The 26,850-nt window shown below is 38.2% G+C and overlaps 1 protein-coding gene and 1 long non-coding RNA gene across 8 annotated transcripts in view; one reads left to right on the top strand and one right to left on the bottom strand.

Moving 5' to 3' along the window:
* LOC109027355 (uncharacterized) overlaps positions 1–24,520 on the top strand; it is a 55,588-nt gene extending 31,068 nt beyond the window's left edge. For both annotated transcript variants that reach the window (XR_008681083.2, XR_010134367.1), the window contains 5 exons: positions 721–818; positions 1,554–1,621; positions 2,183–2,313; positions 22,004–22,190; positions 24,239–24,520. This is a non-coding gene — a long non-coding RNA (uncharacterized lncRNA). The remainder of the gene's footprint in view (positions 1–720; positions 819–1,553; positions 1,622–2,182; positions 2,314–22,003; positions 22,191–24,238) is intronic.
* The window catches only part of LAMA2 (laminin subunit alpha 2), a 631,365-nt gene continuing 612,738 nt past the window's right edge, over positions 8,224–26,850 (bottom strand). For all 6 annotated transcript variants that reach the window (XM_055391635.2, XM_055391626.2, XM_055391631.2 and 3 more), the window contains 7 exons: positions 22,024–22,136; positions 21,514–21,703; positions 19,440–19,595; positions 17,145–17,298; positions 12,291–12,421; positions 10,193–10,415; positions 8,224–8,593 (listed from right to left, as the gene is read on the bottom strand). In XM_055391635.2, the coding sequence (XP_055247610.1) occupies positions 8,436–8,593; positions 10,193–10,415; positions 12,291–12,421; positions 17,145–17,298; positions 19,440–19,595; positions 21,514–21,703; positions 22,024–22,136 (1,125 nt within the window). In that variant the 3' untranslated portion in view covers positions 8,224–8,435. The remainder of the gene's footprint in view (positions 8,594–10,192; positions 10,416–12,290; positions 12,422–17,144; positions 17,299–19,439; positions 19,596–21,513; positions 21,704–22,023; positions 22,137–26,850) is intronic.

Genomic DNA, 26,850 nt, shown 5'->3' with positions numbered 1-26,850 from the left:
TGTTTTTTCAATCCTTTATTATTATTCAAGAGTTTGAGTGTCAAAGTCAGTCTACACTTCTGTAAAGAAATAAAAATCAGTGGTGTATTTGGCTACAGGTAATCTGTTCTTGGCTCCAACATTACTAAACAGATGACTGGATATGTGTGTGTGTGTGTGTGTGTGTGTGTGTGTGTGTGTATGTGTGTGTGTGTGTGTGTGTCTAGAAGCTGAGGCTAACAGGAGAGGGTAATTGCCCATAAAAGTGAAATAAAAAGCCGAAATTCTTCTCTTAAGCTTAAGCTTTTTTCCCTCCTTAGCGTTAAAGTAACTTTCAAAAGTACTATTTACTTCATAAGAAATGTAGCAGTGGAAACATAAGGTTGGCGTGTGTAGAAAATTCAATCATAAATAAAAACATTGTGTGAACTGGTTTTTAGTTTTGAATTAACCTGGGCAAATTCAGCTGGTTATTCCTTTTCCCTTTTTCCCAGTTTTCAAAGTTAAAAAATTTATGACTCTCAGGCAAAGATAGTGTGAACTCATGTCAAAGATTTTATTTAACTTAATCCATGAGGGAACAAATAAAATGTTAAAACTTGTATAAGAATTTGAGAAGCTACACACACACACACATACACACACATGCACACACACACACTCTCACACATTTCATAAAAGAATATTAGGATAAGATTTCTCTATACAAAACTGTTACCTTTGGGGTTATCTCTCCGCCAGAAAGAACTTGTTTGCATCCCTGCTAGACAAAAACCTACAAGTTAACCTTTGCCTGTATGGAGTTGTAAAACAGACCAGTTGATAGAAAGAGAAGCCTGGTAAGTACTGCACTGAAAGAATATCCAGACATTTATTTTGCCTATTTCTAAGTTCTGAATAATGTTTCTTATACCCATACTCTTAATACTCTTAATGTGGGAGTGTATCCATAGTCCTCCCTCTACACTCACTCCCTTAGTGATCTCGCTCAGTCTTGTGGTTATAAATAACATCAATATTCTCATGATTCCCATGTTTATATCTGTAGTTTGGATCTTTTTCTTGAACTGCAGACCCTTATGTTCAACTGCCTGTGGCATGATGCACTTAGATACCTACTGGGTAGTTTAAATTAAACATGTCTAAAACTAAATTCTGTGTTATGTTTTCCACAAAAAGCCTATTCCACTCACATCCCCCAGTAATACCTACTCTATCCTTCCAGATGATCACAAGTTATCAGTACCTTATTTTGTCGCACTCCATAGGCGATCCTACAGGAAGCACTAGTCCACCTTTGATATGGTTTGGACATTTTTCCCCTTCGAATCTCATGTTGAAATGTGATTTGCAATGTTGAAGGTGGGGCCTCATGGGAGGTGATTGGATCATGGGGGCAGATCCATCACGCATGGTTTAGCACCACCCCGTTGGTGATACGTGAGCTCTTGCTCAGTTAGTTCATGGAGATCTGGTTGTTTAAGAGTCTGAGATCTCCTTCTTCTCTCTCTCTTGCTCCCCATTCTCGCCATGTGATGGGTTGGCTTCCTGTCGCCTTACATCGTGATTGTAAGCTTCCCGAAGCCCTCAGCAGAAGCCGAGCAGATGTTGGCACCATGCTTCTTGTACAGCCTGCAGAACTGTGAGTCAATTAAACCTCTTTCCTTTATAAATTACCCAGCCTCATATATTTACTTATAGTGATGCAAAAATAGCCTAACTCAACCTTCAAAATAAATCAGTGTCTAACTACTTCTCACTTCTTCTACTGCTACCACCTTTTCTATCTCTAGGTGCATTCCTGCAGAAGTGTAGCACTTCAGGGAGATAACTTTTCTAAATAAAACAGGGCCTTAATTTGTCCAAGGGTGAATGAGCAGTTCTTCAAACCTGAAGATACAAAACTAGCTCTCAAGAGAGCCCATTCTACCAAAACGTTCAAAAAGTGATGGTATTAATTCTCTGATTTGTAACTGAATGTAGCTATTTCTAATATCCCCAAGAATATATAAAACAACTTTCTTAAGTATGTTATGAATGTGCCTTTATTTTTTTATTCTCAAAATTTTTCTAATCATTACATAAGTGATAATGGTCACTGTTCAAAATAATGGATTTCTATGATCTATATGTCACTCTTTAGAGAAGCTGAAATGTGCTGATACTTAAAAATTTTAAAATATTATTATTTGTATTTTTTTAGTGAAGAAACACTCCATATTAGTTTTCTGGAGCCATCGTTATGAAGTAACACAGACTGGGTGGCATAAACAATGGAGATTTATTTTTTCACAATTCCGGAGGCTAGAAGTTTGAGATCAAGGTGTTGGAAAGGTCAGTTTCTTCTGGAGGCTTCTCTCTTTGGCTTGTGGATGGCCGTCATCTCTCTTCACCTTCACGTGGTTTTCTCTCTGGGCCTGTCTGTGTCCTAATCTCTTCTCAAATTCTTACATCAGTCATATTGAATCAGAGCCCATCCATGTGACCTCATTTCACCTTAATTACCTCTTTAAAGGTCCTGTCTCCAAATAGAGTCACTTTTTGAAGTACTGGGGTTTAGAACTCTGACACATGAGTTTTGTGGGGACACAGTTCAGCCCATAACACCCTCATATCAATAATGGCACAAACATCATGCTCAGTTAGGTAACTGGCACAAAGGCCAAAAGAATGAGTCTGAGCCACCACCCTGCATGCCAAGATTCCTAAATCATGTTGGAACTTAGGGTCCAGCCTGGGGCATTGCTTCCCTCCAGGTTCACTTTGGGTGTGAGGTATGTATTAATCTCAGTTGAGCAAAGGAAAAAAGTGCATATGTTTTTATATCTCTCTTAATTTAACTGAGATTAAAAGACTTTAAAAATGAGATTAAAAAGTGGCATTAGCAGTTAAGTCATATCCTTTGCAAGTGGTAGTAAAAAAGACTACTCAGGGCTTGCAAAAATGGATTACGACATTGTGTTTTGTTTTCATGTTAATCATAGATTATATTATACACAAAATAATTCAGCAAATAATTCATATAACATCAAGAGATTTTCAATTTGTCAAAGTCCTCTTTTCCTCTGTCATTAAGTAGGAAATCTAGAAGAGTTCTGTAGTTGGGGACAATAGGTTAAATCAAAGTGGGAGAAAATAGTGATGATTTTTTTTAAAGCACTAATTGAAGCCTTAAGTGTCTGCCAGTGTTCTGGTGCTTTGGGGCTGAAATCTGCTCTGTTCTTTAGTCAGTGGTGTTCACCATGGTAACTTCAATAAAAGTCCCCTCACAAATGTTTTTCTTCTAAAGTGCAAAGCACCTTTTTAAAGAAGAAGGCTGACAACCTGGTAGGAGTGGGTGTTTGGAAAATAAGTGAAAAGTCTTCTGCTTTCTTCATAATTGCTGTGGGTGGCAGGAGGTGAGGAAATCATTGAGGGGACAAGGTTGGGTGGAGGAAATATTTTATCTTGTTTTGGGATAAGAACTAATTTGATTTTTGAGGTCAGAAATTAATTAAAAAATACTAGAGAAGAAACTTTTCCCTTTTATAAAACGTCCTTATTTATTATTTATTTATTTATTTATTTTTGAGACAGATTCTCACTATGTCGCCCAGGCTGGAGTGCAGTGGCACGATCTTGGCTCACTGCAACATCCGCCTCTTGGGTTCAAGCGATTCTCCTGCCTCAGCCTCCCGAGTAGCTGAGATTACAGGTGCCTGCCACCACACCTGGTTAATTTTTGTATTGTTAGTAGAGATGGGGTTTCACCATGTTGGCCAGGCTGGTCTTGAACTCCCGACCTCAGGTGGTCCACCTGCTTCAGCCTCCCAAAGTGCTGGGATTACAGGCGTGAGCCACCGTGCCCAACCAAAATGTCCTTATTTCTGACCTTAAAATGTGGACAATTTTTGGTTATCCAAATTCATGGGTCACTCTGGAGTATGAATTTTGCATGGGACAAGTTTTGTCCAAACCTAATTCAGTGAATTCTGCTTGGATCCAGATGCAACTGTCTGGACTACATTGGGAAACTTTACTAAGGTGGGACTTTGAGCACAGTTATCAAAATATCCTTGAGTTCCTTCTAGTTCCTCCCCATAAAATGTGGAGGTGACAGCAGCCCAGGGGTTTTCAGTCTTGGTTTCACATTTGAATCAAGTGGGGATTTTTAGAAAATGCCAATGCCTGGGCCCTACCCAGAGATTATAGTTTAATTGGGCTGGGGTGACACCCAGATGTCAATTTTTTTTTTCTTTTTTGAGACAGGATATTGCTTTGTTGCCCAGGCTGTAGCATAGTGTCACGATCACTGGCTCACTGCAGCCTCAACCTACCCTGCTCAAGTGAACCTCCCACCTCAGCTTCCCAAATAGTCGGGACCACAGGCATGCACCACCAACACACCAGGCTAATTTTTTTTTTTTTTTTTTTTTTTTTTTAGAGCTAAGGTCTCACTGTGTGGCTCAGGCTGGTCTCAAACTCCTGGGCTTAAGTGATCCTCCTGCCTTGGCCTCCCAGAGTGTTGGGATTACAGGCGTGAGCTGCTGTGCCCAGCCCAAATGTAGATTTTTTAAGCACCCAAAGCACTTTTAACATCTAGCTAGACTTGAGAATCACTGTATTCGCTGATCTCAATTCACTTCCAGTTCTATCATTCTATCATTCTAAGGCATCTACCTACAAATTGACTGAAGCAGGACTTTATTCTGATAGGAGTGCCAATTTAACTACCTTTGCTTTCCATTTTGTTACATATCTTTCTGTGCAGGACTCAAGAAAGAAAGGCTTTAGCTTTTAATCTAAGGAACCCAACATCTTTATTCCTGTTTATCCCACTCAGTGTCCAGATTAAGCCCAAAAAGTCATGTCAGTGTTTAGTGCAGATGTATGTTTCCACTTTAAAAACACATTGGTTTTCAAAAAGTTTTATTTCTTAAAGTTTGGTTAAAAGATATTCACTAGATTCAATGTTTTATATATTAAATTCACTAGATTCAATATTTGATATAAAAAGATATTTCTTTCATTTGAGACAGGGTCTTGCTCTGTTGCCCAGGCTGGAGTGCAGTGGTATAATCATCAGCTCACTGCAGCTTTGACCTCCCAGGCTCAAGCAATCTTCCTGCATCAACCTCCTGGAGTAGCTAGGACTATAGGTGCATGCCACTATGCCTGGCTAATTTTTAAATTTTTGGTAGAGACAGGGTCTCCCTATGTTGCCCAAGCTGGTCTCAAACTCCTGGGTTCCAGTGATCCTCCTGCCTGAGCGACCAAAGTGCTGGGATTACAGGTGTGAACTACTGCACCTGGCCTATAATATTATTATTTTTAATGGGTGTGGAAATTGCCAAGACAAAGCTAATAGTAGAATTCTCAAATGACTATAAAACTCTTTGTTGGCATGGAGGATAATGTTTCTTTTTAGAATAGTGCTTCTTATCCTTTTTTTTCTTTTTTTTATTATTATTATACTTTAAGTTTAAGGGTACATGTGCACAATGTGCCGGTTAGTTACATATGTATACATGTGCCATGCTGGTGTGCTGCACCCGTTAGCTCGTCATTTAACATTAGGTATATCTCCTAATGCTATCCCTCCCCCCTCCCCCCCCCACCCCAAAACAGTCCCCAGAGTGTGATGTTCCTCTTCCTGTGTCCATGTGTTCTCATTGGTCAATTCCCATCTATGAGTGAGAACATGCGTTGTTTGGTTTTTTGTCCTTGCGATAGTTTACTGAGAATGATGATTTCCAATTTCATCCATGTCCCTACAAAGGACATGAACTCATCATTTTTTATGGCTGCATAGTATTCCATGGTGTATATGTGCCACATTTGCTTAATCCAGTCTATCAATCATTGTTGGACATTTGGGTTGGTTCCAAGTCTTTGCTATTGTGAATAGTGCCGCAATAAACATACGTCTGCATGTGTCTTTATAGCAGCGTGATTTATAGTCCTTTGGGTATATACCCAGTAATGGGATGGCTGGGTCAAATGGTATTTCTAGTTCTAGATCCCTGAGGAATCGCCACGCTGACTTCCACAATGGTTGAACTAGTTTACAGTCCCACCAACTGTGTAAAAGTGTTCCTATTTCTCCACATCCTCTCCAGCACCTGTTGTTTCCTGACTTTTTAATGATCGCCATTGTAACTGGTGTGAGATGGTATCTCATTGTGGTTTTGATTTGCATTTCTCTGATGGCCAGTGATGATGAGCATTTTTTCATGTGTCTTTTGGCTGCATAAATGTCTCCTTTTCAGAAGTGTCTGTTCATATCCTTTGCCCACTTTTTGATGGGGTTGTTTGTTTTTTTCTTGTAAATTTGTTTGAGTTCATTGTAGATGCTGGATATTAGCCCTTTGTCAGATGAGTAGGTTGTGAAAATTTTCTCCCATTCTGTAGGTTGCCTGTTCACTCTGCTGGTAGTTTCTTTTGCTGTGCAGAAGCTCTTTAGTTTAATTAGATCCCATTTGTCAATTTTGGCTTTTGTTGCCATTGCTTTTGGTGTTTTAGACATGAAGTCCTTGCCCATGCCTATGTCCTGAATGGTAATGCCTAGGTTTTCTTCTAGGGTTTGTATGGCTTTAGGTCTAACGTTTAAAAGTCTTTAATCCATCGTGAATTAATTTTTGTATAAGGTGTAAGGAAGGGATCCAGTTTCAGCTTTCTACATATGGCTTGCCAGTTTTCCCAGCACCGTTTATTAAATAGGGAATCCTTTCCCTATTGCTTATTTTTCTTAGGTTCATCCTTGACAACACATTACAATTGCCTGGGAATGTTTTTAAAAATCCTCATGCTTGACTGGGCACAGTGGTTCATGCCAGTAATCCGAGCACTTTGGGAGGCTGAGGCAGGCAGATTGCTTGAGCTCAGGAGTTCGAGACCAGCCTGGGCAACATGGTGAAACCCATCTCTACTAAAAATATAAAAATTAGCTGGGCGTGGTGGTGCCCACCTGTAGTCCCAGCTACTTGGGGAGTGAGGCAGGAGGATCACTTGAACTGGGGAGGTTGAGGCTGCAGTCAGCCAAGATGGTGCCATTGCACTCCTGCCTGGGTGACAACATGAGACCCTGTCTCAAAAAAAAAAAAAATCATTATGCTCTGGGTATGTCCTAGACAAAATCAGAATCACTGGACCAGGTACTAGATTTTTAAAAACTCCCTAGGCACTTTTCTAAAGCATAGGCAGTTTTTTAAAAACACTGAGCTAAGGTTGAGAATTGCTTCTGTAGAATAAAAAGTTGTGTGTACAAATTGTGTTAAGCAACAGGACGGTGGTGAAATAGTGAGTATGTCAGCCATCACCTCGATTGGAAACAGCACCTTCCTTCCTCTAGTGGATAACATTGTCAGAGAGGATTATTCTTTTTTGCTAAAATTTCCATAGGAGAAAGGAGTTTCCTGTTCTTTTACATGTTCTGAATTATTAGACTGCAACCATTGTCTACTAAAGATGGCAAATGAAACGTTTCCTTTTTAAGCTGGTGAATAAAATCAAGGCCAGTCTTCTCACAGAGCTCTTTGAAGATGACTGAAATCATGGGTAAAAGGAGAACAAAACACAGAACGTTTATAGAAAATGAATTTGTTAGGTCAAATTACGGCTCCAAAAGACTCAATGAAGTATGCCTTTTAAGTTTCTGGTTTATTGTTTCCTGATAAGTACAAATGCATTTCAGCATTATTCCTCTCCACCTAGGTGTAAATTGTGATATTCACTGTAGGCTTAGAGAGCCCCAAATCTTAGTACTGTAGTATCAAATGTGTGCTTGGTTGTCATTCATAAGCTTGGTTTTGGCATCTCCCCAAAGCCCATAAATCATTATCAAAAATCATTATCAAATAAGAAAATCAAGTAATTAAGCTTTCTGGCCTGAATCTGATCTATACCCTCTACCTTCAGCATAAAAAGCTATTCACTCATACGGCTAGTTAAACTCTCTAATAATGAACTTGGGTCAGGAAAATGATTTGCTAATAATTAATTCTTTCATAAATAGAGTAAGGGAACTGGTTTCCTCCCAATCACACATGCCAAATTCACTTGCTGTCAGTGGCTTGGACAGAAGGCCAAAGCTGTCATACACGGTAAAGGATGATAAAAGTTGATAGGAATAAGTTAGTTAAAAAAAATTGCCTCCATAAATTACATCTGAACTCTTTCCTTGAGATGACTGGAGGGCATGTTGCAAACTCAACAATTTATGGCCAGTTACCTTTTATCCTTAAAATCACACAAAACAGGCAATTATTTAGAATGAAATAATCAGTTTAATATTTATAGACTTGAGAAAGAACTTGAATTAAAATTCAGTCTGGAGTCTGAATTAGCACCATCTGAATACAGAAAGAATTCTATGTACATGCACAAATCAGTTTAATTAACATATATAGGTAAAATATATTTGTTTTACTTGATATACTTGTTTTGACAGACTCTTCCTGGGGTTACACTTATTTTTATTAGTTGGCTGGGCATGATACAGGTTGAACGCCCCTCAGTTCCAGGGCCTTGGCAAAATTAACCTCCAGTGGCTTGCCTGTGCCTTTGGTGAGCTTCAGGGATCTGATGCAACCTCGGAATGGAATACTGGTTGTTAGGCCAAACTGCTTGAGGTCATCTGAAAAAGGCAATGCAAGAGGGCTCAGCTTTGAAATGCTCCTGCACCAAATACTAAGAGCATGTTTCAAAGTCAACTGTTAGCTTGAGATTAAATTGGAATGCTGTTTTATGCAAAGTTAGTGGTTTTGTTTTTAGCCTTACTAATAGAATTGTAGAGAAAGATCAACTTAACTTAAAATTTTTTGAGACAGGTTCTTGCTCTGTTGCCCAGGCTGGAGTGCAATGGCACAATCAAGGCTTACTGCAGCCTCAACCTCCTGGGCTCAAGCGATCCTCCCTTCGCCGTGTTGCCCAGGCTGCTCTCCAACTCCTGGGCTCAAGAGATCTCCCCATCTATGCCCAAAGTGTAATTCCAAAGCGTTGGGATTACAGGCATGAGCCACCATGTCCAGCCTCAACTTTTTAATAGTTGTTATATATTATAAAATATGAAAACATCTAGAATTATACATCTTAAGACATGAAATAACTTGGTTTGAGATGAATAAATTTATAATTGTGACTTAAAATTGTAAAATGTTACTTCATGAAACAAAGCAATTGATCAAATACTTTTAAGTACTGACTTAGAACTTTTTGAAGGTGACTTTATCCCTTTCTTACATTGTAAAAATAAATCCCTAAAGGTTAAGTAAGTTGGATATTCATGTAGAATCTTCCTCTTATTATAGAGGTGCTTGTTTCAGTAGGCCTACTAGGTGTTAATTAGGATCCCATTTCATAGACTGAATGGAGAAGTACATTACCTCCTTCATAATGTCTTGGAATTTATCCTGATTGAAGCAAAAGAGCTTTTTAAAACGCAGAAGCCACTTTGGAAAGAGAGCTGTCGTTGGGCCCCCATTGCATTTCTATCAACATTGCTCTGTCAACAATTGCTGAATATACATTTTGCTTGTTTCATTAAGCAAAGGAGCTTTATATAAACAGGGACAAAAGAAGTTCCTCTTGACAAAATGATGAAAGACCATTCCAGGAGGCTATGTTATTACAGTACTTATTAAGAGGCACTTGGCTTACTTCTCATCAAGTTGGCCACTCTTGTTTATGGGCACTTTAGGTAAATCTCTACAGTTCACATGCTATATTTAATGTGCTAGAGAAGGATTTTGAATGAGGATTTATTGCTTGCGTTTCTTTGTAATATAAATATAAACTCTATAATAACATAAGCGGGAAATTAGCTATGTTTAACCCAATGATTTCCAGAACTTGAGGAAATAAGTTCCATAACATTTTATGATTCCTCTGGTATATTAATTTTAAAAAAATCAGAAAGAACACCAAGTTTGGCTCCAATTGCTGTTAAATGCCTCATATCTTTTATAAGCCAAATTCATTTCCTCCAGCTTCAATCTCTCCACGAAGGAAACTTTGGGGGCTCTCATGAAAAGTTCAGTCCCATGTGGTTTATATAAGTAATATGTTCATTTTACACACTGGAAATTTTAGGTAAGGTGCAGATTCTAAGCAGATTCTAAAGCTAGGAAGCAAGTACACATAAGCACACATTCTTAGAAACATGTAAATATAAATGTTTTCAAAACCACTAACATAAGAGAGCAAAGAAATTGTTGCTGGGGTAGCCAACACTCACCTGGGAAGCCTCCAACAAACACAGGGTCATTTGTGTCAGCTGATGTAGATGCTGGGTTTGGGCTTTGGGCTTCCACCTGGTTCCCATCGACTGTGAGCTCAATGTGGTGTTTGATCTTGTTGGCAGTGACTTTATGCCATTGTCCATCACACAAATGCCCTGGAACCCCAGCATCATAGACAGCAGTGAATCTGCCTGCACCATTGTCCACATGAAACATCAACTGGAAAGTAGGAAATAGAACAGTCACAGATGGTTTCATTAAAGAAGTATCATGATGGTTCACACATACAAATGATCAGGTCTCTAGGAAAGACATCAGCCAGAATCATCTGAAATGGATGTAACTGGGCATATTGAAAAAAATTTTAAAACTTGACAAATTAAAGTAGAAATCTAATCACCAGGAGTCACAAATTATGCTCTTTGCTTTGGGGCATTGTTGGGAGTTAATAGGCAAGATACGTAAAGCTGGTAATAATTCTGCTTTCAGAAAAATTTGAGGCCAGGTGACAAGAAAAGGACCTAGTGTACACAGGGAAAAATTCTACCTCACGTCTTTTTAGAATGTGAGAGTTCTTACTGAACCTTATAAAATTTTCTTAAAAGATATTGTTTAAAGTGACTCATTAATTTGGTTTACAAATTCAAAGTAAAGGATTTTTTAAATTTTAAACTTTTGATGTTTTAATTATATTTTTTTCCTTCATGGATTTCATTTTATATACAAGATTGAGAGTTACATAAATTACATTTTGGAGCCCGTTTCATGTCACAGGTGCCAAAGACCTGAGCCAGAAGGCCAGTTAAATTCCTAACAATGAAGAACTTAGATTAGAAGTTCTGGTCTAAATGAGAAAAATCTGTTTTTAGTAATGTGGAAAAGCCCCTGAAATTTGAGATGACAGAATTCTTTTGAAGCTGGTGAAGAAACGAAACATATTGAAACACTAAAAACATTAGTCAGTTTGGCAAGACATTTGACAAGGTAAAAGAAAAAGAAATGAAGTCTTAAAAAAGAAGATTAAAAATGCAAGTAAATAGGTGAAAAGTTTGTAAACTCTAGTGATGTAATTATTAATGAACTGTTTACTATATTGGGTGGAGTTTGCATAACAGGCTTTTGCATGTAAAAGGAGCTTGGTGAGAAATGCACATGACAGTGACATATCGATGGTAACTGCCCTTAAGAGCATGTGATGAAATGAAGCTTACTTGAAAAAGATGTAGTAAAAGTATGTTTGAAAATTTGGTAAAACTATTGAGTGTTACTTATTTGTTCACTCCGTTTTACCTCTAAGCTGGTGGATCTTTTTTCCTATATTACCTTTGTTGGAGGACAGTTTGAAAATTGAGCAGAAAGAGGAAGAAAGTAAGAAAAAAATATTTTAGGTCACTATGTGATTTTTCTTCTTGGGAGGCAACACTAAGGGTGGAAACGTGAACTGAGTTGAAGTACGATTCCTATTTAATAACCAAATAGAAAACTTGTGAAATTTTTACCTGCTGCCTATAGTGCAAAGTTGTCTTACTGCAGGGCTGAAAGAGGTGTTTAGAATTTGATTATCAATTATTATCAAACTGACACACTACTTTTATAAATTTGCTGTTTTTTGAAATGATAGCTGGATGCTTTTTTAAAAAAATTGAGAAACTGATATGTCAGTTGGCTACCTTGACTTCTAAGAGATGCCTAGCCTGTTAAAAGAGGCAGACTAATTTTAGGTGATCCACACCTCTGCCTTTTCTCCCACTGGAGTCAATAGTTTTATAGACTGTGTGTTCCTTAAGAGGAGAATAAGAGTGTATTTATAGCAACACAGTAAGAACTTGAGATCTCAAACTATTTGGTTCATTATTAGTCAACATAATTGGCTTGCTGTACAATTAATGCATTTAAAATTTATACTGGCCTACAACATGCTGAAAACATACACAAATTGAAGTAATCCAGAAGGATGAAAACATACAATTTAGCTTTCTCCCAACAAAGAATACAGCCGGGCTTCAAAATATTCGAGTTTCCCACACATGAATGATATCTACACATCAACAATATCACGAAGAAATCAGAAATGTTTGCATTGCTGACACTCACCTTTTCATCAATCATTTCAATACCCATTCCATCCATTTTTTGACTACTGATCCCCAGAAGAACTCCAGTCGTTCTAGTTGTGCGGAATTCAAATTCTACAAGAAGGTCCAATCCCACTTTGAATCCACCAACTGTAAAATGAAGATTTTAAAATATTTTGGATTAGAGTATGGGGATTGTTAATTCAAACATCATGTACAAAGCATGACTTTTTATTATATTTCAATTCAAATGCTAGCTAATTCTAATGAGGGCTGTAAGTTTCAGATCCTGCCTGGCCTATCTTCCACCATTGCGTCATGTAACACACTCCATAGTTATTGCTTATTTTCTGGGCTACCTTCCCTTTTAGAGTGTACGTGCTATGAGATCAGGGGCATTGTCTATATTTTTCACCATTTTATCCCTCTGCTTACCAAAGTATCTGGCACAACAGGAAGGTTTACTATGTATTATTTGAATAAATGGATACACACTGAGATTGACTTAAAGAATCTCACTGTCAGGTATTATCTTAGAAGTCTCTCTGTTGGGTAAAGAAAAACATTTCAGTTATTTTTCAGTAAAGTTTTAGTGGGGCACACTAAATGGTGCCACAATCATCTGAAAGGGTTCAAAAGTTGCCACACATTTTATTAATAAAGAGAGAAACTGTAAGTACAATGTTGATGGGAAGCTTCTGGGACATAAATAGACTTGACTTATCTTGTTCATCCAGTTAATTCTTTCCTCTATGATTTTCCATATTTGACTCTTTGATTTTTTTTTTTAATCTTTGAGCAAGTATTTAAGATACACCACTCAGGAACAAAGTGATATATTAAGATCTGTCTAGACCACACCAACTGAACTGAGTATCAGGGAAATACTCAGGGGAATTTTCTCCAAGTCTTCTATTTATTAGGCAAGAAATAAATGCTATGTGTAGCCACAGCTGTCTGCAATGAAGGATGGTAGCTGTTACGTGAAAGACTTTTGTTCTACTGAGAACCCTGATGGGTTTGGATTGGCAAAGGTGGGTTTATAGCAGATTTTATGAATAAAAGCTAGCCAGTTGCGCCTGGGCAACATAGTGACACCCCTTCTGGAAATAAACAAAAAAATAAAGTAAAGGGTAGAAGAAGCTGAATTGCTCTGCAAAATAAAACAGAAAGGGAGAAGTAAGGAGAAGAGAGGAATGACAAGAGGAAGTTCGGCTGAGGACAGAAGGAATGAAGAGGCCAAAAAAAAGCCCCAGTGATTGGGTCGCTGGAAAACTTTTAAGAACAAAGATGTCAAAGGTTAAGATGAATTGTATGTTTTCCAGTGAAGTGATCTCTTCTGACCACCCAAGTCTTATGTAAATTGTATTACACTGTGTGTTCAGGGGATGGCAAGGGCCATTAGAAACAGAGGAAGTGAGTAATTTTCTGGTTTTGTTTGATCCAGAATTATAAGAGCCCAGGCAGGATGGCAAGTCAATCCATTAAGTGCAAAAGCTGAAGCTGAAACTTGTCATAAAATTTGACTAAGAGAATGCCAGCCGTCTGTGAATTTGCAGAAATCTTGGGGGAAGCTTTTAGACTTTCATAGCACATGGAATTCGGGGTTCAGCATAACCAGTAACGTTTCAATATTTAACATATCCTGTGTTTTTCTGTTTTCTGCTTCCGTGTAGGTGGGGTTTCCTACCTATATTTTGGTGGAGGGTCATACTCTTCTATCACCCACTACTTTGTATGGGAGTGTTAAAATCACCTGAAGCCTTGCTCAAATGCTGATTCCTCCATGAAACGTTTCCTGATTTCCCCAAACAAAATTAATCTTTTTTTCTAAGTATCTACAGAACTGTGTTTTTTGTCTTTAATCATTTTTACTTGCCTTCTTTCAATTTCTTACCAGTTGATAATATATTCTTGATAGAAAGAACTATGTTACTTATTTCTGTTTCCCATCATAATCTCCAATATTATGTGCTTATTAGTTTATTTCTAATGAACATACACATATTTCTATGATACCATGGGACTGAATATTCTATCTTAAAGTATATTAATTGCAGATTTTAAAAATTATTATGCGGTTTTCATTGTAGAGATCTTTCACTTATTTGGTTAATTCCTTAGTATTTTATTTTATTTGTAGCTACTGTAAATGGAATTACTTTCTTGATTTCTTTTTCTGATTGTTTGCTGTTGGCATATAGAAATGTTACTGATTTTTGTATGTTGACTTTGTATCCTGCAGCTTTACTGAATTTATCAGTCCTAATGGTTTTTTGGTGGGGTCTTTAGGCTTTTCCAAATACAAAATCATATCATTTGCAAACAAGGATAATTTGACTTCTTCCTTGGATGCCGTTTACTTTTTTCTCTTGTCTGACTGCTCTAGGTAGGACTTCCAATACTATGTTGAATAACAGTGGTGAGAGTGGGCATCCTTGTCATGTTCCAGATCTTAGAGGAAAGTACAATAAAAACTATAAAACAATGATGCAAGAAATTCAAGAGGGCACAAAAATAAGATATTCCATGTTAATGGATTGGAAGAATCAATATTGTTAAAATGTCCATACTACCCAGAGCAATCTGCAGATTTAATATAATCCCTATTAAAATACCAATGAGATTCTTCACAGAAATAGAAAAAATTCCTAAAATTCATATGAAACCCAGAATAGCCACAGCTATCCTATGCAAAAAGAACCAAATTGGAAGAATTACATTACCGGACTTCAAATTATACCACAGAACTATAGTAAGCCAAACGGCATAGTACTGGCATAAAAATAGGCACATAGACCAGTGGAACAGAATAGAGAAGCCAGAAATAAATCCATACATCTACAGTGAACTCATTTTCCATAAAGGTTCTAAGAACATACATTAGGGAAAGGACAGTCTCTTCAATAAATGGTGCAGGGAAAACTGGATATTCATATGCGGAAGAATGAAACTAGATCCCTATCTCTTGCCATATACAAAAATCAAATCAAAGTGGATTAGAGACTTGAATCTAAGAGATCCAACTATGAAATTATTACAATAAAACATTGGGGAAATTCTCCAGGACATTGAAATGGGCAAAGACTTCCTGAGTAATACCCACAAGCACAGGCAACCAAAGTAAAAATAGACAAATGGGATCACATCAAGTTAAAAAGCTTCTGCACAGCAAAGTAAACAATCAACAAAGTGAAGTGACAACCCACAGAATGGGATAAAATATTTGCAAACTACCCATCTGAGAAGGGATTAATAACCAGAATATAAAAGGAATTCAAACAAGTCTATAGGAAAAAAATCTAATAATCCTATTTAAAAATGGGTACAAGATTTGGATAGACATTTCTCAAAAGAAGATATTCAGATGGCAAACAGGTATATGAAAAGCGGCTCAGCATCACTGATCATCAGAGAAATGCAAATCAAAACTACAATGAGCTATCATCTCACCCAAGTTAAAATGGCTTTTATCCAAAAGACAGGCAATAACAAATGCTGACGAGGATGTGGAGAAAAGGGAACCCTTGTACACTGTTGGTGGGAATGTAAACGAGTGCAACTGCTATGCAGAACAGTTTGGAGGTTCCTCAAAACACCAAAAATAGAGCTACCATATGATCCACCAATTCCACTCTTAGATATATACCCACAAGAATATTGAAGAGATATCTGCACTCCCACGTTTATTGCAGCACTATTTACAATAGATTTGGAAGCCACCTAAGTGTCCATCAGCAGATGAATGGATAAAGAAAATGTGGTACATATACATACTGGATATGAATAAGCCATAAAAAAGAATGAGATCCTGTCATCTGCAACAACATGGGTGGTTCTTGAGGTCATTATGTTAAATGAAATAAGCCAGGCACACAAAGGCAAACATCACATGTTCTCACTTATCTGTGGGAGCTAAAAATTAAAGCAATTCAACTCATGGAGATAGAAAGTAGAAGGATAGTTACCAGAGGTTGGGAAGGTTAGTGGCAGGGAGGAATAGGGATGGTTAATGATACAAAAATAGTTTGAATAAGATTTAGTATTCGCTAGCACAAGGGTAACTACAGTAAAAAAAAAAAAAAATTTTAATTGTACATTTAAAAATAACTAAAAGAGTATAATCAGATTGTTTGAAACATAAAGGATACATGTTTGAGGTGATGGATACCCCATTTACCCTGATATGATTATTATGCATTGCATGCCTACATCAAAATATCTCAGGTCACCCATAAATATATACACCCACTGTGTACCCACAAAAATTAATTAAAAATTAAAGGATAAAAAATTATTATGTAGAGGTTATTTCCTATTTCTTTTTCATAACTGTACCTTCATGACCAGTGATATAAAACCATACTGGAAATGTTCATTAGAAACAGAGTGGAGAAAGCCAGGAAAGATGCCAGTCATTGTCACTATCAACAAGAAACAGACATGGGTGTGCATTGTATGTATGGGTGTGTGTTGATGGGGAGGAGATTATGAAATACAGCCTTGCAGGGAACTGAAAAGAAGAAAAAAATCATATCTCATCTCCAGAAACTGGAAGGTAGAAAAACAACATAGTATAAACATATGAGTGTTCTTGCAAAATTATTTATTTTGCTGTTCTTAACCTCCAGTGAAGGAGATGGAATAAATTCTCTAAATAGACCTTTTACTTTATTTCTTCTATTAATTCTTATCAGGATCAGATACATGAATTTTTCAGAGGCATTTTTGAAATTACTTCCATAAGTTTCTTTTTGGCTTAAATAAAGGATACTAGTTTAGGACTCTAGGAACTTTTATTATGTGGTACTAGCAAGAAGTTAGTATTTGTATCTAGTTAATAATCAACAGGAAGGAAATGAAAGAGCCTTACCTGCTTTGGCAAAACCGGTTCCGTCAAAATATGTTCCCCTCTGAGCATTTGCAAAACATGTCCCAACATGGAAGCTGGAGGTGGGTTGTTCCAGATCGGCAGGGGCCTCTGCCATGTGGAGATTCCTGACGCAGCCATCAATGCTATAGGTCACCTAAACATTCAGATCAGAAGAAACAAATGTCAGGTTTTAGCAGAACTTTGCCTTCATGTAGAATACAATCATTTGCAGGGTGCTGTATGTGTGTAGTTATCCAGTTGTCTTAGGATGGGACATCCCCCAAAGCTGCCTGGGTTCTCTGTTACCACCAGGCTTCCTGGCATGGATGCAGAAAATCCTGTGTTGTGCTTCTCAACTTGGATGTGTCTATCCTGGAATATGACTGTTCTCATAGTCTAAATACTGCACACTATGTCTCCATTGGTTTGACAGAGCTATGGGCCCCATGTTGGTATCATAAGTTTTAATTGGTCTCTTATGTTCCTGATTTTATGTTTCTATTAATAGTTTATTAACCTTACTATATACCCATTTTGTCATAGCCTATGTTCAATTTCTATTTGAAAAGGTAACTAGGTTTGGTTCAGTGCTTCTTCCTTTTGAATATCTAATGAAAGCAGCAGACCCTCCCCTAAGAAAATGCAAATATGCATAAAACTTGAAAGTTTGCATGAAACATTGGGGGTTCAAGGAATTTAGAAGTAACTCAATCACACTCTGGTCCATTATATTTTATCTGTTTTTAGAAATTCAAGTGAATTGCTTGTACCAGTGTCACTTCAGAGACTTTTGTTTTTGATAGACCTAAAAAGCATATCCAATACCTATGAAAGAAAAGTAATACTGATCATCCACAAGAGAAGCCAAATACTGAGAATTACAACTATAATGGGTGATTGTCTTTGATGAATGAACAAATCTACATTATCATGTGTTCTAATTTGAGTATAGAAATGTATCACATTTGTATCTAGTGTGTTCTCTAAAAGCACCAATCAATCCCCCGTGCTTCTCTCAGAGTAACACTTTCCAAAGCAAACTAGGATACACGGTCTGATAAAAAATTATTTTGTGAATATTGATTTACAAACCTGTGAGGGCTTTAAATTCTGAATCCAAAATTGGATAACTGTACTGTAACTACTGCACCTCTCAATATTTGCTAAATCTCTATGCCTGAAACACCATGAATACATACCATCATTTTCATCTTTCAGTGCTTTTTATATGCCTGCTACTCTTCCAATCACTTTATTTTTATTTTTATTATTTATTTATTTACTTTATTTTTTTTTTTTTGAGACAGGGTCTCGCTCTGTTGCCCAGGCTGGAATGCAGTGGTGCTATTACAGCTCACTGCAACCTCTGACCCTAGGGTTCAAGTGATTCTCGTGCCTCAGCCTCCAAAGTAGCTGGGACTACAGATACACACCACCACACCTGGCTAACTTTTTGTATTTTTGTAGAGACAGGGTTTTGCTATGTTGGCCAGGCTCATCTTGAACTCCTGGTCTCAAGTGATCTGCCTGCCTTGGCCTCCCAAAGTGCTGGGATTACAGGTGTGAGCCACCACGCCCAACCCAATCACTTTAAATAAATTACCTCATTTAATCTTTATGCAATCCTTTTTGTTTAGTATTATCATTACCCTATTTTGCAAAAGAGAAATCTTTGTTAAAAAAGATTAACTTGCTCCAAAACACACAGCTAGTCAATAGTTAAATAGGTATTCAAACCAAGACAGTTTGGCTCCAGGTTCCCCACTCAGTGTTCCGTGGCATTGTCTCTCATAATCTAATCTATCTAAAAAACCTTCTGTCAGCTGGGCGAGGTGGCTCAGGCCTGTAATCCCAGCACTTTGGGAGGCCGAGGCAGGCGGATCATGAGGTCAGGAGATCGAGACCATCCTGGCTAACACGGTGAAACCCCGTCTCTATTAAAAGTACACCCCGTCTCTATTAAAAGTACAAAAACTTAGCCAGGCGTGGTGGTAGGTGCCTGTAGTCCCAGCTACTAGGGAGGCTGAGGCAGGAGAATGGCGTGAACCTGGGAGGGAGAGCTTGCAGTGAGCCAAGATCACACCACTGCACTCCAGCCTGGGCGACAGAGCGAGACTCTGTCTCAAAACAAACAAACAAACAAACAAACAAAAAACCCTTCTGTCCCTTATCAGAAAAGATGACTTCCTATTTACCTATCAGTTTTCATGGGCCCATGTGACCTAATAAGTCAAAATATATCAATAAATGAATCAGCCATATATTTAAGTAATAAAGAAGAAATCAGATATTTACTGGACCAATTCTTCGGGTAGTGTAGTTGATGGGTAACCCACCAACATACAGCATTCCCACGACATCCAGGATGTCAGCTTTTTTGGGACTGATGGTTCTGTTGGAAGCCCCATCTACATAAAGAATTCCTTCTTGCTTACTTCTCATTATCTTAATCTACAAAAAAGAAAAGAGTCATTAATGCCAATCCTGAACAAATTTCACATATGCAGAGTATAAGACATAAGGACTTTAACGATGTTACCAAGAAAAATTGAAACAATGTACACAGTGCTTAGTATGTGCTAAGCCCATTATATATGGGAAAGTTAAACCCATTTTACAGAATATCTCAAATTCTGTCTTTTCCATGACTACTATCACCAAAAGAATACCAAATTTTCTTGGGTCAGTTTTAGGTTGCAGTCTCCTCGGTAGGTTGCCAAGTGTGGATATGTGTGGAGAGGGAGGAATGTTGTAAGGAACCCTGCAGACTAATAGCACTTTCATAAATTAAGTGGGTAGCAAAATTCATGTACAGTTTTAAAAGTGCATTAGTTTGATTGAGCAAAGAGCCTGGGCTCCCAACACGATTTCAGATACGCTACATCCCTTTGCCTAACAGGCCGTTCTTGTGCAGAATTAAAGAAAGAGTGGCACAAATAAGCTGCACTTCTTTCTGCGGAACCTGATGAGTACAAAGTTGGGGAGGAAGATAGAGAACTGACTGAGGCTGAAATTAGGGTGGCGGAGTGAATTATCTTCTGAGACAGAATGAAATAAGGGGTGTAAAGACTGGCTGGAGTATAAAAACCTTGAGTCTGAATTTAGGTAAAGGAGCATAAAAGCCTGTGAAATGCTAAAGTACCATGATGGTTTAAAAATGAGTCTGGGTCAGGATTAGAGTAATTTAACACTTCATTTTACACGTATCTATTCTGGTTTGGGAAGTAATTTTTAAAAACCATCAAAAATAAAATCCGTTATTAATTTGACTAATTATAGTATTTAAGTTCCCTTTCTTAATCCCAGCCTCATTGTGGTTCAACAATATGTCTTTTTCTCAAATGTCATATTTATTATTCTATTAGCTAGAGATGGAAGAACTCTTAATGAGAGCTCCTTCATTTGGATCTGTATTTGCTAGTCATAAGCTCCCAGCAAAAATGAAGATTCCTTTTCTTATTTCCATGATAACAAATTGGTTGGCTTCGCGTTTTTTAAGGTTCTTTGGCTTTCTAGAATATGACAAGTCAAAGTATGTTAACATTAACCAAATCTAACATCTAATAATATCGTACTCCGAAAATTAAAAATTTTATTGGTCTACCTAGGGAAGCTTTGCTTTAATAGGCTATCGCAGGTGCAGTGACAAATGTTGAGATTTTGTTTTAATCAGGCAGTATATTATCTATTTGCAGTCATGCCAAAGAGGACAGTAAGCTGGCAAACGAGCCTTCTGTGCCCATAATAGTACCAGTTTCTGGGTGTAAGGCCAACGTTTTTAAAGTTGTTCCAAATAACTGTCAGTAGAAATGATACCTTAGAGCCCTTTAAACACGATCAACCAGAGATTCCTGGATTCCTGGTTTTCACAGACCACTGTGTGGTTAGGTGGGGAGTCTTGGGACCCATTTTAGTGTTGCCAACTTTTGCTTTTGACAAATACTATTTCATAATAGAAAGGCCTTTTAGCCACCATAAAAATGCTATAATATAATCTCAGAATAAATATTATTCCTTAAAATTGAATACATTGAGCTTGATGGTGAACACACTCTGTTCTACGTTTCTCACTTAGAGCAGTGGAAATGTCTTCAGCCACCTGGCCTCAGTTTATGGGTAGATGTTTGAGAACCACAGCCATACAGCAGTGATGGAACCATGATGAGGCATGTCAGTGGTCAAATGTAAACCTACACAGGTCTGAGCACATTTTCCAAGATTGCAGTAGTTGTATATGGCACTTATTTTATTTTTAGCTTCTGCCAGAGTCAGTGTCTGCCCTGGCAAAATATACTGGCACCAGGAGAATGCTGATGGCTGCCACTCAGTAATTCCCTTAGGGTACTGCCAATATCCAGGGGACTATTACCTTGTGCCACTGGCCATCATTGATTTTGGTGGGGATCATGGTGTGGGTGTCCCCACTCCCCAAGTCATAGCTGAAGTAGGGCAATCCATTTCTCAGCTGAACTGTTGCAAAATCAGCATGATTGATGCGAGCCATGTAAAAAAGCAAGCCGGATTCAGCTTCGGTTCTTACTTCCAACTCAATTGTGAGACTGTGAAACAAAAGCATGCAAAGTCAAACAGAAAAATAACAGCATTCTCATGCTAAAATAGAGCGGTATCAGATCGTGGCTGCATTTTCATAAAGGAGAGTAAAACCTTCTCAGAGATGAGGACTTTATCGGGCTACTGATTTCCTAAATTGGGCTCCTCAGGCTCAGACAAATAAAATTCTATTCTCTATTGTACTCAGTGAATTAAAAGAAAAGCTAACTTCATTAATTAATAAGTGTAGTAGATTCAACTTGATTAAACACGAATACTCAGTTCTTCATTTATCGGTTCTTTCCCAGTGTCTCAGGATGATACATACCGGTTTTTAACTTTGGTGTCATCAAATGCAATTGCAATGTGACTGTTTCTTGAAAGCCCGAACTGCTTGCTCCCTATCAAAAGAGCTGGTTCTGATTCTGCAGCACAAGGACCCTGTAAAATACCCAGGAGAGAAAAACAGGAGATTATGGACTGTTCTTTAAAAAGGTAATGATGCTGTCTAACTGTTTCTTACATATTAGTGTAATTCTTTAAGAATAAAAACTATACATTATTCATCTCTGTAGTCTACTGCATAGTAAGTACTTATTATCGAGTGCTCAGTGAGTGTGAATCAGTTTTCTTATATCACACCCTTGAATTGCTAAAGGAATGTGCTCAGACATATTTATTGATTAACTCATAGTTTCATTATCCTCTAAAAATTTATGTATATTTCTGAGAAAACTGGAATTTCCCTTTCATTTTTCCTTCACGTATGAAGAGCTCTATTCTTAGAAGATCGAACAGGGAAAATGACAAGCTAGCCACTTGGGTTATAAGAGTAGAAAAATGTGTTTTTTCTTGCCCTCCCCATTTCCATCTCCCACTATATTACTTTTTCTTGAAAATTATCAGTCCACTAGAAGGTTTCCATGAATTTAGACTTTCAAGATGGTGTATCTAAACCTGCACGTCAGCCCATTCAGGCCCTTGCCAGTTGCTAGGCAACCCAGCACATTTTAAAAATGTAACCCACCATACACCATTTCAACTGCCACTGTTCAAAGATCAGCTTCCTAGGGTGCTGACGGGGAGAGCTAGGTGCGGGGCTGTGCAGTCACATGGTTTAATGCTCTGCTGTCACCATCTTGAAATTCTTAATAATTTTTCAGTGAGGGGCCCTGCATTTTCAATTCTTGCAAAGCATACAGCAGTCCTGGCTGAGTAGATCACATTTGGCTACCATAACACACAGCTCCATAAATAATCAAGGCTCCTTAAATTACCAAAGCCACAATTCCTTTCCCTGTTCTCTATTTTCACAAGATAGGTCGATATACAGGCTGCTTATGACGTCTCTTAGAACATGCAGTACATGAGAAAATAACCTGCACACTCTCACCAACACATCTGTTTTTAAGATCTGCACTTAATAGCTCTGGCTGGGCCGCTGCCCCAGTGAGTGCTGACTCAGCAGAGGTTCTCCAGCAGCCCAAGGCAGGCTTTTGATGCACAGTGTTCTTCCCAAAGAGTGTACCTCAGAGATGACTCATCAGCACACAGGAAATTTTTACTTGATGAGGAAAAGCCTTGTTCTCTTTTCTCTTGACCTTAGTCAAACGAAGCACTCTGCCACAGCAGGTAAAAGGCTTAAAGTGTTTTGAAATGCTGTAAAATTGGTCTTCATGGAAGTATTTCCCTTCTTGCTTCCCAGGAGATGGTCAGTTATAAAGAGCAGACTGTGGCCGAAATTCACACAGCTATGCAAAACCCCGTGGGTAGGACAGGAAAATGCTATTCATTCGCACAGCTGAATGGCCTCTTTTAGAGTCAGCATGTGGCACCTTTCTTATTACGCTGCCTGCAAAAAGAGCCCGAATGGAGAGGCCTCGGTAGCTTAAGATCTCAGTCATGAATACTTCTATTAATAGAATTGGGATCTTTTATCAGCCTCTCACGATATTTCCCGGACAGAGGACCGTCTCGATAAACACACGCAGCTTGCAGTCTTCCTCAGAAATCACTAAGATAATCCTATCTGCTGTGAGTCCACTGGGGGCAGAATTTCACTGAAACATCTTTACACCCTCAGCTCTGAAAATTGAGGGATTCAGAAACGTGAATGGATGCTGAGGAATTAGGAAACAATTACACGTAGCTTAAAAGAGAACCACCAGTGGGTTATGTCCATATTATTGCAGTTACAGTCACTCGTCTAATTACTATATGTAAACGTCAATATAACTTCTCTATTAAAATTTAAAAAATTTTCAAGGTGGCAGTTGTACACTCCTGGTAGCAGCTGTATGTTATGGGGAACTTTTTGATTGCTGGTAGACTGGACAGGTGTATCCAAAACTGGTCCTGAGCTAAGCAGCAGTTTTTTGGTTTGTTTTTATTTTGTTGTTGTTTCGTTGTATACTATGAGATTTTCTAGATGGACAAGGCCCTGGTCAAGCCATTTTAGAAAAAAACCTTTGACCAGAAAAGGACAGGGACTTTGTCAAAGTTCTTTTAAGAATCATTACAGGTTACATCCACTTGAAATTTAGGAAGAAGAACACCTCCTGGATTCGATCCTCCATTTCTGCAACGGGCAGCCCTCAAGAAGCAGGCAGAAGCAGTGCTTAATAAAACGGTATTCTCAGATGAGCCAATGTTACGGAAAAGAGTTGTACCAAACTGATCACTCTAACATGTAACCTCAAAGTTTAAAGCCATTATGGTGTATAGTCCTTTGTTTTTAAGGACATCCAAGGTGATGTTTACTATCATTGATTTGCAACAGGATGGATACTGTTTTAATAAAACTTCTATCACCTTCCTTTATTAAACTGGCAGTTGGAAAAGGACTGAGAAGTGCTGGTGTAAGAGGGTTTTTAAAAATATGTCTTAGGATTTAAATGGGACAAAAATTCCCCACCCTCTAATTTGATAGTGTTTTGTACAAATCTCGATCTCCCCCTTGCTTGGTTAAAGGGTGTCTTCCTTGCATCACTTTTCCTTGGGTAAACTGAAACCAAGTCTGATGGGTGTAAGGGATGGGCGTGGTGGCTCATGTTTGTAATCCCAGCATTTGGAAAGCCGAGGCAGGAAGATCGCTTGAGGCTAGTAGTTTGAGACCAGCCTGGGCAACAAAGTGAGGACCCCTGCCCCCCTCTGTCTCTCCAAAAGAACAACAACAAAAAAATTAAAAAAATAAAAAATTAGCCGGGCATGTTGTTGCATGCTGAAAGCCCCAGCTACTCGGCAGGCTAAGGCAGGAGAATCGCTTGAGCCTAGGAGTTCAAGGTTAGAGTGAGCTATGATTGCATCACTGCACTCCAACCTGGACAGCAGAGCAAGAACCTGTCTCAAAAAGAAAAAAAACATGATGTGTTCAGGGCAGCACCAGTTTATTGCTTTGCCCGGTGTTGCTTCCTCTTCTCTTCCTTCTGCCTCATGTCCCACAGTGGGTGGAGCTGCTCATCCAGCTGCTCAAGCTTCTTTTTTCCTTCTAGCATTTTAAAGGGGGAACAAGTGAGATGGAATAGAAACTGCCCTGTGCTTTGCTCAGAAATAAAATGATCTTGTCACCAAGGATGTTTTCAACTCTGCTTGCCACTGAAATCTAAGCTAAGAAAAAAGGGTAAGAGAAAAGATCTAACGAGGTAATTTTAAGGAACTTTTAAAGAATGGTCATTGCAAGATGAATCATCCTTTTCTAAGCTAGTGTATACTTGAAGGCGTCCTCATCTCTATGGATGTGATGCTTTACCTGTGTTGTTTTGGACACACTAATCTCTCAAATGTGTTAAAACAACAATAATAATTAAAAAAAAAAATTCACAGTCTCAGTAGAGGCTCATCAATCTCAACGTGTTACAATTCTGCCACCTTGTGGGGACTTTTTAAAGTACTAGAAACAGATAATGGGGAAAATGGGGTATGAAAGGAGGACAGATACGCTTGTTTTTCATTTGCCTTTGCTTGGCAGGTTACAAGTTGTAGGCAGACAGGACTTGGGTGGGGAGTCTCGCGTGGTGGTGCACCTGTTGATTAGAGCAGTGATGTGGTTGGGAATAATTATGGAGGAAGCCATGCTGCCAAAGCCTTGTTTAGGGAAGTAGATAGTGCACCAAATTGGTAACGGGGCCAAGACGTTTTCACCCTCACACTGTCACTCATTTAACTTCAGGTCAGAATAAAGCAATGGTCTTTTCTAACTGCAGATTGGTGGCTGACATTTGGAAATGAGTTCTTAGATTCAGGAGTGCGTATGATTCGTTGATAAGCATCTCTTGAATTTCCTAGGTCCTGAGCAGAGATTTATATTACATTTATCAAAACTGGCATCTTTGTTCTTGAAAGCACCAAACAATGAATCATCACAGAAATTGCATAATTTTCTTCTTTCATGAGTCAATAATTTCTCTAATAAATGTGGGCTAAAATCACATCTGGTGCTTATTTGTCATGATTTTCTTTATGGATGAATAAGTGGAAGATACTTTTTATAGCACTGACTTTAATCTTCTAAAATATAAAAGCCCTACTCAAGATGTTTATTGAGAAACTGAATTATTGTTAACACTGCACTTAAGCTCTTTTGGTGGGTCTTGGGCATTTACAGTAATATTTATACATTAATGTCTAAACAGGGATTCCTTGATAAGTGGAAAATGTATGTTTTCTCTTTAAATACATATCAGTATCCAATCAGTTTATCCTTTGGCCTTGACTGTACTTAGCTCTTAAAGGTGTAGCACTAAAGCTGCTAGGGAAATCACTTTCCTTTCCTCTATTCTTTCCTTCTGTGCTCACTTCTTTTCGCCAAATCCCAGAGAGAGCTCATCAGTACAGGAATTCTCCATGGCTACTTGTATTGTTTTTCTTAGTTTTCACATTTTAAACTGTGAGGTTTACGGCTGAACTCTTCAATAAAATTCAAGTAAAAGAATGCAGCCAGCTCATTATCTACAAATCCACACAGGCTATCCTTGTTAAAAAGACTTGGTCTAAACAGTGCACATACTTGCAGAGAACTTGTCACGTTTCCACATGTCAACAAATTTCTGTAATACTTGAAGTTCAGCCTCTTATCTACCTCTACCTCCTGCCATCCTCCATGAAAAATATCCACAAATAGAACATGTAGAAATGTTTTCTCTAGCTCTCGATGGGC

The sequence above is a fragment of the Gorilla gorilla genome, chromosome 5 (genome assembly GCF_029281585.2).
Source record: "Gorilla gorilla gorilla isolate KB3781 chromosome 5, NHGRI_mGorGor1-v2.1_pri, whole genome shotgun sequence".
NCBI lineage: Eukaryota > Metazoa > Chordata > Mammalia > Primates > Hominidae > Gorilla > Gorilla gorilla.
The sequence above is the reverse complement of the archived record's forward strand: the minus strand, read 5'-3'. Positions and strand labels throughout refer to the sequence as shown.